The sequence below is a fragment of the Lynx canadensis genome, chromosome E1 (genome assembly GCF_007474595.2).
Source record: "Lynx canadensis isolate LIC74 chromosome E1, mLynCan4.pri.v2, whole genome shotgun sequence".
NCBI classification, from domain to species: domain Eukaryota; kingdom Metazoa; phylum Chordata; class Mammalia; order Carnivora; family Felidae; genus Lynx; species Lynx canadensis.
The window spans coordinates 37,563,150-37,574,004 of record NC_044316.2 but is presented as its reverse complement, the minus strand read 5'-3'; the positions used below and the strand labels follow the sequence as shown (position 1 = coordinate 37,574,004).

The window sequence follows — 10,855 nt, the reverse complement described above, 5'->3', positions numbered from 1 at the left end:
TTTAAGGGTTTTCCTACAGAGGTGCCTGGGTGGCTCAGTTGGTTAAGGGTCTGACTCTTGATTTCAGCTCAGGTCACGCTCTCATGGTTTGTGTGTTGGAGCCCTGGGTCAGGCTTGTTACTGACAGTGCGGAGCCTTCTTGGGATTCTCTCTGCCCCTCCCCTGCTCATGTGCTCACTTTCTCTCTCTCTCTCAAGGAAAAAAAAAAAAAAAAAGTTTTCCTGTAGAATTGAGTGCAAAGCATTCTAGGCTTTGGGGTCAAATAGAATATGGGTTTACATCTTTGCTTTACCATTTATTAAAGTCACCCTGAACAAGCTAACTGCCCATAAAAGAAGATTACGTCAGCTGCCTTAAGTCACCATGATGATTAAATTCTAGAATGTGTAAAGCACTTTGTGCCGGGCCTACCACACAGCAGACACTCAGCAAGTGACGCGTCGATGTTCTCCCCGCTGGTGTACCGGTAGAGTTGGCTGCAAGTCCAGAAGAAAACCCAAGGGCTGAGCTACACCCTGAGGAGCTATCTGTAAGTGCCTAGCGGGGATCAAAGATCTCGGGTAAAAGTCCCAAAGACAAAGAAGCAGAAGTGAAAGAAAAAAACTATTTTATTTAAAAAAAACAAAAAAAAAAAAGTAGGCTCTGAGAACAGAGGGTTAGTCCATGCGGGCCTTCAGTGTCCTGGTGGTAATCCTGTCCTTCTCACTGCAGAGGGAGAAAAGTCACAAAACATCTACGCCATTCTAGACTGCAGAACGGAGCTGTCCAGCCAATTCTAGGTTTGACTGTCTTGCTCATGTTCCACTAACCTTAGCCTGTCTCCTCAGCCTGGGATGAGGAAGGGGGGAAAGACAGGAGACTAGTGACAGCTCTCCAGGGCTGGAACCACCAAGAGTAAGAGGACGGCCTGACTGCACAGCCCGCCGAAGAAGGGCAGGAGCTCCCCCAGGCCCGGAGGACCAGTCATTTAGGAAGGACGTTTCATCCCAAGGAACATAAAAGGGCCCGAGGGTGAATTGTCTGCTATCAGCCCCAGTCTGTTTTTCGTGATAATTGAGCAAGCTACCCCATAACTAAAGGGTCCAAATGCTTATTTGGGGATGTGCCCGAGGAAAGCTGTCGGGAGGACATCTACTTCATCCATTCGGGTTCCTGGTGACAGCTCCAGACGAGAGGAAAGGGGATGGCAGTTAGGGAGCCGGCTGGGGCTGGAAAATCATTCCCAGCGCCCGGAGCACCAGCCAGTCGTGGCTCAGAATGTCACCCAGAGGCGGGAGCTGGGAGAGGAGGGAGTCACCTAGAGTCTTGACCAGTCTGCAGTAGCGCTGCTGTGGCTCATCCCCACACAGGTCCCTGAGACTTTGGGGACACTTCCTACTGTGAGCAAGTAGGGAGGAAACTCAGGGTCACGGAGCCTCACCTGACAGAGGCCAGGGGAACCGCAAGAGGCTCCTTGCCACCACCCGTGGAGAAGCATGGATTTCTGCTATCCCAAGCCTGCCACAAGCACCTTTCCTCCCTCACTCCTGATCAGGGGGATGGGAAGATGGGGTGTTTGTGGGGGAGGGGAGAGGCAGGTGTACGCAAAGCTTCTAGACTTTTTCCAGCTCATACTCACATGACGTGGACAATGACTCCCATGCCTGACACTGCATCCCGATCCACGGCATTCAGCATGGCTTGTGAGATGGTTTCAAACAGGTGTTCTGGATCCTGCCAACAAGCAGAAGCCTCAGACCCTAACTTGGTTGAACCCTTTAACTCTCTCTTTTCTAGGCTCAAGATCCCCAACTCTGGCCACCCTCACGCCTAAAGTGAGGGACGGTTCCCGGGACGTGGGAAGCCCCCTCGGCTGCTCAGAAGGAAGCAGGTTACGTAAGGGAAAGCGAAGCCCTGAACTGCCTCTACTAACCAGCAGTGTGACCTTGGACAAGTCACATGTTCCTCCGCTAAGTTCAATCCCCCTTCTGTAAAATGGGGAGAATCCCTATTTGACTTCCACGTGCTTTAGGAGTTGTCTATGGGCTCTCCTCCTGGGTGTCACACAGGTACCTCAAAACTCGATCTGTCCAACCGTCAACCCACTCCCCAGCCCCCCAAACCTTCTCCTTCTCCTACGTCCTCCATCTGGGTTGGCTTCGTGAGAAAACTCAAGACACCCTCATTGTCTCCACCTCCCTCACTTCTGGTTGAAATGACCAAATGCTCTAGACGCCAGAGGCACCCCTGCCCCTCCCCTGACGATCTTTGCTCAGGCCTCACTCAGCGCCTCCTGCAGGCGAGCACGAGAGCCTATGGCATCTACCTGCGGGTGCCGGTTCCTACCTACCTTTGACATCAGGTACCGGCGAAAAGTTCAGACTCTGGAACGGCATTCAAGGCCTTTTGAAGTCGCAGCCCACTCTTGCTCTCCGCCATCATCTCCCCCCACAGAGCAGCCACAGCAAGCTCTCTCATCACCGAACACACTCGCCCCTCTGGTACCTTGGCACAGGCTGTTTCTTCCGCCAATCAGACCTTTTGTTTCCTCTCATCCTGGCAAACTGCATTTTTTAACACGCGTTTGGGGGTCTGTCTTGCTTCACCAGACTGCAGTGAGCCCTTGAAGACAGGCCAGCGGGGCCCGGCAGAGCTGGCACGACAGCCAACCCTTCCCGACAGGGACCGTTCCAGTCTTCATGTGTTTCCCTCACACTGCCCCTCCTAAGGTAGACTACGCCGTTATCCCCATTCTACAGCCGAGGTAATGGAGGCACAAAGAGACAAAGTGACATACCTGAGAACATAGCTAAGTGACGGGTGGATCCAGGTTTCCAACCCAGACAACCCGGCTCCAGAGCCCATTCCGCTGACCCGCCTCGGCTGTGACCCTACACCTTGTTAAATGTTTGTTCAACGAACGGGTGTGAAAAGCCCGTAAGGAGTTACTCCAAGGTAAAGAACCATCTGCTGTTGCGGCAAATATCTGACCGGGGTCTCCTGACAGATGCTGTTCTCCCTGGAGCCAGCCTGCACCAAGGCCCGGCCGTTTCTGGACACCGTCCCGAGGCCAAGCAGCTGTGGCTCTCTCCTACCTGCGTCACTCTCTTCATCGTGTGCCACATAAACACATTCTTCCCCGATGGCCAAGGGGTGGACACCTCAGAGCCCGGCCCCACTCCAAGCCACCAACTCACCATGTTGGGCTCCCAGAGGGACTCGCACATCCCATACATTTGTTCGGAGCAGGTGCCGCTGACCACAAAGTCGTCAGTCACCATGGGGCAGCCGATGAGGTCTAGGGAGCAGATGAAGGGCTTGAAGGTCTTCGGGTCCAACCCGGCGATGACTGGCTCTGTGTAGTAGGGGCCAAACCTGTGCAGGCCAGGAGCAGAGAGAAACCAGGACTCAAGAACAATCGCCTTCTTGTTCAGACCTACCCAGAAGACTTTTTTTTTTTTTAATGTTTGTTTATTTTTGAGAGAGCAAGAGAGCAAGAGTGGGAGAGGGGCAGAGAGAGAGAGAGAGAGAGAGAGAGAGAGAGAGAAGGAGGGAGGGAGACACAGAAACCGAAGCAGGCTCCAGGCTCCAAGCTGCCAGCACAGAGCCCGACGCGGGGCTCGAACTCACAAACTGTGAGATCACGACCCGAGCCAAAGTCGGTCGCTGAACCGACTGAGCCACCCGGGCGCCCCTCAAGACTCTAAGAGTCACATGCTCTACTGACTCAGCCAGCCAGTTGCCTCCCATAGGGCCAGCTTTGATTCACCCTTCCCCACCTCCTGCCATCTGACAGTGCTTTAAGACTTCTTTTCCCTGACACCTGCCTTCATAGCCTCCGCCCCCCTGACCCTCTCTTCCACTTCCTATTTCTGGGAATTCTGAGTTCTTCTACTCTTCCCTATACTCACCAAAGTCCTAGCACCATTCAATTCTCTATTCATGTATCTACCTATACCTCCACTCCTTTCGAAAACGGACTTGAAACAGTTTATAGGAAACACACTAAAAAATAAAAATCATTAAAACAGTGACAAGACACCCAGACTGAACACAGAGTTTTGTTCTGAGTCTCTTGGCAGACAAGGCAAAGAAGGATACTCAGGAAGCTGGGTTATTTTCGTTGTCTGCCTACAGGAAATAGGAGATTATCGGACACTTGTCCTAGACCCTGAGCTCTGAGTAGAATTAATCTCAGAAATCTATTATAAAATACTCAAAAGCTGGGACACCTGGGGGGCTCAGTTAAGCATCCGACTTCGGGTCAGGTCATGATCTTGCAGTTTGTGAGTTCCAGCCCAGAGCCTAGAGCCTGCTTCAGGTTCTGTGTCTCCCTCTCTCTCTGCCCCTCCCCCACTCATACTGTGTCTCTCTCTCTCTCAAAAATAAACATTAAACCAAAAAAAAAAAAAAAAAAAACCGCAAAAGCTAATGGCCGTTATTCTCAATAAAAATAGTAAGTAAAGATGTCTTATCTTTATTTTTAAAAAATGTTTATGTATTTGTTTTGAGAGAGAGAGAGAGAGAGAGAGAGAGCAAGCACGAGCAGGGGAGGGGCAGAGAGAGAGGGAAAGAGAGAGAGAATCCCGAGCAGACTCCCCGCTGACAGTGCAGAGACCAACATCGGGCTAGATCTCACGAACTGAGATGATGATCTGAGCCGAAATCAAGAGTCGGACACTTAACTGACTGAACCACCCAGTCGCCCCATCTTGTCTTTATTTACCCATGTCTTATATTGGCTCTCAGTAATACCTAAGAGCATGACCTTAAATTATAGCTCCGTAAAAAATAATTCTAAAAAAAAAAAAAAAAAAAGGTTCTGTCCACTGCTCAAGTTTGCAAATCACAGAATTAGTCGATCCTGCTAGAAAATCCCTGACTTCAGGTGGGCTTGTACAGAAAGCTCCCGGTTAGCGGAGAAGCTAGGACTTACCAGGTCAGCCTCAAAAATCCTGTAGTTTTCTTTTTCTTGTTAAAAGATTGTTTTAAGTTACCTCTACGCCCAGCATGGGACGCAGACTCATGACCCTGAGATCAAGAGCCGCGTGATCTACCGCCTGAGCCAGCCAGGTGCCCCCGTATTTTTATTCCCAATAAACACGATGGGGCACTGGCTCAGTCAGTAGAGCATGTGACTCTTTTCTTTTTTAAGTTTACTTACTGAGTTTAAGTAATCTCTGTACCCAGCACGGGACTTGAACTCACTACCTTGGTTGTGAGTTCAAGCCCCGTGCTGGGTGTAAAGTTTGCTTGTTCTGCGCTGACGGTACGGAGTCTACTTGGGATTCTTTTTCTCTCTCTCTCTCTCTCTGCCCCTCCCCTACTCTCTCTCTCTCTCTCAAAACAAATACATAAACATGCTAAAAAACAAAAACAGAAACATGAGCCATTATTCATATACTTAAATGTGAGGTAATTTTTACAGGTGTGAAAGACATTTCCCCCATCTACAATCAGTTTAAAAAATTGTTTAGGGGCACCTGGGTGGTGCAATCCGTTGAACATCCAACTCTCGAATCCGGCTCAGGTCATGATCCCAGGGTCATGGGATCAAGCCCTTCATTGGGCTCTGCGCTGAGTGTGGAGCCTGCTTAAGAGTCTCCCTCTCCCCCTCTGCCCCTTCTCCCTGCTCTCTGTAAAATAAAGTTTAATTTTTTAAAAATATTTATTCACTTTGGAGAGACAGAGCATGAGTGGGGGAGGGGCAGAGAGAAAGGGAGACACAGAATCCGAAGCAGGCTCCAGGCTCTGAGCCGTCAGCACAGAGCCCGATGCGGGGCTCGAACCCACAAAATGTGAGATCATGACCTGAGCCGAAGTCGAACACTTAAACAACTGGGCTCACCCAGGCACCACACTCTAAAAAGTCATCTAAGGAGCACCTAGCTGCCTCAATCAGAGTGGCGTGCTACTCTTGATCTGGGGGTTGTGAGTTTGAGCCCCACGTTAGGTGTAGAGATTACTTAAATAAAAAGACAAAAATCATTTAAACCTTTTTCAATTCGGGATTTTGATAAACACAGTTACACGTGGCAGACAATTCACAGCTGAGGATATTAAAATACACCTAAAAAAAGGTAACCCTTCTTACAGTTTTTAGCTTTTTAATACAACAAAGGCAACAGTATTGATCCAGGTATGAAAATGGCAATGACTCAGTTTTGAAAGCTAAAGAGTACTTCTGTGACTTTCCATAAAGTTCAAAATTATTTCAAACTAAATGATTTAAAAAGAAATAAAGGGGAAAAAAAAAAAGAACTCCACTTGTCAGTTTGCTACCCAGCTGTGCCCAGAGATGAGTGGAAAAGTCCCTGTGGGGGGTGCCTGGGTGGTTCAGTGGGTTAAGCGTCTGACTTCGGCTCAGGTCATGATCTCACGGTTTGTGGGTTCGAGCCCCGTGTCGGGCTCTGTGCTGACAGCTCAGAGCCTGGAGCCTGCTTCGGATTCTCAGTCTCCCTTTCTCTCTGCCGCTCCCCTGCTCGCACTCTGTCTTTCTCTCTCTCAAAAATAGTTTTCTTTTTTTTTTTTTTTTTAACGTTTATTTATTTTTGAGACAGAGAGAGACAGAGCATGAACGGGGGAGGGTCAGAGAGAGGGAGACACAGAATCTGAAACAGGCTCCAGGCTCTGAGCCGTCAGCACAGAGCACGACGCGGGGCTCGAACTCACGGACCGCGAGATCATGACCTGAGCTGAAGTCGGCCGCTTAACCGACTGAGCCACCCAGGAGCCCCTCTCTCAAAAATAAATAAACAGTAAAAAAAATTTAACAAAAAGAAAAAAAGAGAAAAGGAAAGTCCCTGTGGGGCTCTCCTTTGCTTCCATCCCAGCTTCTGCACTGGATTCTAGAGCTAGGCCTCTGCTTTCCTCGTCACAAAGTCTTCAAAGAAAACGGACAAAAATTCAGGTACCCAATTCCTAGGTCCCGAGACTCTAGGGCACACTTTGGTGGGGTCAATTCTGCTGCCTGGAAGCAAGTTTGTCTGCTGTGTGGATTCCCTGCCTTCTTCTGAAGTAGCCCTTTCTTTCCTGGTTGGTCGTCAGGCCCACAGAAAACAGACCCATAAAACAGGGTTATCACCCTGCAAATGAGAAATGGGAGAGGGAGGAGGAGGAATCATCCTCCAGCCATGACCACGTGGCCACAAAGTCCCGGGCTACACTTCCACTCACCGTTTCTCATACAAGAGGTTGGCCACCATGCTCATGAGGGTGTAAGGCTTGATCTGCCGACCTTCCTTCAGCTCATACAGGTTCAGCCGGAACTTGAGGCGCTGGGCACTGTGACAGGAGGAGAAAGGAGTTAGGACGTCACTCCTGAAGGTGCCCGAGTGTCCACCCTGCGGAGGGCAGGAGGTACGTAGGTAAACACACAATCGCCGCCCTTGCCAAGCAAAGACTCCTCTCTTCCTCTCCCGGTGATTTTCTCACCAGAAGTCCGGCCTCATGTCCACGTTTCAGACTTGCCCAACAAAGGCCACACGGCCTCCAGTGCCACAGCTCTGAGCCCAGGACAGGCCCCGGCAGGGAGGAGGAGCAGACCAATGCCAGAAGCAAAGCTGCTGAGTGGGTCAAAGGACGCCAGAACAAAGCGCCTGAGACACAACCTGAGCTTCTCTTACAGGTGAGGAAACTGAGGCCTTGCAAAATTAGCAGTTACCTCCCACGAGCCTACAAAGGCGGTGAGAAAGCCTCCAGAAGAAAAGGAAACGGTGTGAGAGGCGGAGAGGAAGGCTGATGGAGGCCTTTACAGTGACGGCAACTTGAAGCTGTTGCCCTGATGCCAGAAGGAAGCATTTCCAAGTCACGTGTTCTTGAGACTTAGGGAGCTTCGACGGAAACGAGAGAAAACGTTCTGACCAACTTCCACCCACATTAGTGAACTAGTCTCTTGATCTTCTAAGAACTAAGTCCAGGAACTGCTGTTCTTTGGGCCACCAGCTTCCTGGAGGGCCTGCCACTTGTGACATCTTCCCTCTTGAAACCCTAACCTGATCCTTTTCCTCTGGCCTCTCGTCTTCCCCCACCACTAAATGTACAGTTCAGCTCTCGAACGGCAGCTAATTTTTCTCCTCTACATATTCTGTCCAAAATCTGTTCCCAGAGGTTTAAAAGATCACCGATGCCTCTCTAGCCCTGAGATACGATTTCAAGTTCCCAACTGCCCGAAAGATGTTCCTTAGGTCGCCTCGTCCCTTCAAAATTGGTGTCAAAATCAGTCATCACCTTCCCCTAAAACTAGCCCGCCCGAATTTCTGGATTTCGGTCAACACGTTCAAATCAAAAATCATCTTTAAGACATTTCTGGATCACCTATATGCCAAGTAGTAATCTAGACACTAGTAGCAGATGAAAAAGACACAGAGCCAACCCTCAGTGAATGACTCTTTGGCCTCACAATAGCCAAGCAGCCACTAAGGCTGCTAAACTCTCAGAAATGCCTTCCTTTCCTTTCCCATCACTACCATCCCATTAGGACAATAACCCTCATACCTTTTTTTTCTTCTTTTGGACCAACACAATAGCTACCTCTTTCACCTCCCAGACTCCTCTTCCTCTTAAATCACAGGGCTTCTATCCACTAGATGAGGAATCTAGCAGTTAATACGCACTCATCTTGGATCAGGTATCTTTCTGTATCCCTTTCCCAACTAGACCTGAAGTTATTTAGGGACTGAGCACAAGCCCCAGGAAGACCTGCATTGAGATCCTGAGTGACATTCATCAACTTGCACCTTGGGCAAGAAACTCTAAGACCTTCAGTTTCTTCATCTGCAAAATGGGACGGCAGCATGGTAATGTACTTAAGCGGTTTAAATGAGTCCCTGCATGTAAGGTGCTCCGTGCAGAGAAAATGAGTAAATGCTGGTGAAAGTTGGCTAGGGTACAATTCTTTATGGCTTACGGTGCGTCCGGCAAAGTCTCTGATTCACTGGTGCTGTTTGGTAGATGACTGATACCTGGGCCACTCAAGACACCAGGCAAGGCTAGTCCAAGAAGAGGCCTGCGTGTGGGCGGGGACCCCCGACACTTACACAGTCTGGACATCGGTGGCCAGTCCGGCCAGGCCTATGTACAGCCGATCGCCCATGGGAAAGATCTTCTGGAAGTCCGTGGTCACCATCTGGGCCTGGATCCCGAAGCGTCTGTCGGCAGCGATGGCCACACAGTTCTTCCCCTTCATGGCCATGACGGCCCCTCCGTTATAGGACATAATAGACTGCGGCAGACAGAGCGGAGGAACTCAGCGTGACGGGCCAAATGCGGCCAGAGCCCCCGGCGCAGCCCCTGATCCGAAGGCTCCTATGTGCACCGTCCTCCCCTCTGGAGGCGCCTGGACACCCCGCAGCCCAGCTGTGACATTAGCGCTGTGCAGCTGCGGGGAGCCGCCTTCGAACCCCTGGTCCTCACCGCGGTCGGCTTCCCTTCAAACGACTACCAGGCCCTCTCCGCCTCCCAAAGCTCCCGTGCCCCCTCCCCGTTCTTCAATCCCTACCCCGCGTCCCTTCTCCTCGCTCCCCATCTCACCATGACTGCGGCGTACTGGGACCTGCAATCGCCACAATTCCACTCAACCGGCTGAGGCCCCCCCCCCCACTGCACAACCACTCTTGCTGCCTTTTCCCTGTTCGCCCAAAGGCCGACCCTTCCGGGACATTTTGATTTCCTACTGGCTGTGCCTATCTGTCAGTCATCAGAACCGGAGTTTGGTTGAGAAGCCAAAACCGAGAATGGGAAGGCGGAAAGTGAAAAGTCACTGTTGAGTGCGGAAGAGCCTGGCGCCGCGGTGCAAGCTGGGATCGCGGCGGACCGGGACTCCCGGCTCGGAGGACCTGGGCTGGGACCTGTGTGCACGTGGGCTGGTGAAGCCCAGAATAGGGGCTGCGGTCCCAGCTGAAGGACCACGGTGTTGTGATCGCGCCGTGTGGCTCGGGTGTATTACGCTAGCTTGTTTCACTTATTCTTTCCAGAAATCCTTCCGTCTCTTATGTGCCAGGTACTATGCTAGGCTCTGCACATTCGCTGGCCTAGAACGGTGCCTGGTATTTAGGAGGCGCCGATTCAGTACATATTTAATGTTTCGAGGGGGAGGGGCAAAAGGAGGGCGTCGCGGATGGGCTGCGGCTGCAGGGGTTCAGGTTCAAAGGGGAGGTTTGGAGACCAAAGGTGGTTATGCTTTTTGAGACCCCCCTCCCCACGTATCCCCAAGACTCAGGTCACCCTAAAAAAAAGGACGTTTCGGGCTTTTCCATCTTCTTATCTTCCCCTAAGAGCGATCCAGAGGAAGCCCCGACTACCCCTCCCAGAACCAATAGAGGAGGGACGTAAAGGTCCCTCCTCCTCCCTTTCCTTGATTGGGACCCTTTCCTTTCTCCCCAGGGCCTGACTGCTTTCGCCCGATTGCAGGGTTTCCGCTGGATTCCTGCGCCGTCATAGGCTCGCTCCCATTGACTCGGCTCACCGCCACGCTGGCAGTTGTCGCAGTCTCTGTGGCGCAATCGGTTAGCGCGTTCGGCTGTTAACCGAAAGGTTGGTGGTTCGAGCCCACCCAGGGACGCTGCTTTTTTTTTCTCCCCCCCTTCTACTAAAAGAAAAACCTAAGCGGTATCCTCCCAACATCTAAGATGCCAAATTCCGTTTTGAAACGGCAGATGTTTTTATCTATAGCAAGTCAGAGGGTCATTGTGATTGAAAATTCCTTGATGTTCAGTCAATGATGGGATTATTTCTCCAGCACTTTCCTCCACCGCCTACCTCCCACCCCGCCCCCAGGCTGGATTGCAGGAAAGGCAAAGACAGAGGTTTTTGTCTCGCTGTGCAATACGTTTCAGGTTGCATTTTTCGTAGGATTAAGAATGAATTTACAGTGGAG

The 10,855-nt window shown here is 50.9% G+C and overlaps 1 protein-coding gene and 1 non-coding gene across 2 annotated transcripts; one reads left to right on the top strand and one right to left on the bottom strand.

Moving 5' to 3' along the window:
• Positions 1-590: 590 nt before the first annotated feature.
• On the bottom strand, positions 591-9,627 carry PSMB3 (proteasome 20S subunit beta 3). The gene is made up of 6 exons (XM_030296097.1): positions 9,511-9,627; positions 9,018-9,202; positions 7,156-7,263; positions 3,177-3,354; positions 1,619-1,713; positions 591-705 (listed from the first exon to the last, which is right to left on the bottom strand). Exons 1-6 carry the CDS (start codon positions 9,511-9,513, stop codon positions 657-659), a joined length of 618 nt encoding a protein of 205 aa, XP_030151957.1. The 5' UTR covers positions 9,514-9,627; the 3' UTR covers positions 591-656.
• An 839-nt stretch (positions 9,628-10,466) lies between these two features.
• Positions 10,467-10,540, top strand: TRNAN-GUU. The gene has a single exon. It is a non-coding gene; the product is annotated as a tRNA-Asn (tRNA).
• Positions 10,541-10,855: the final 315 nt, after the last annotated feature.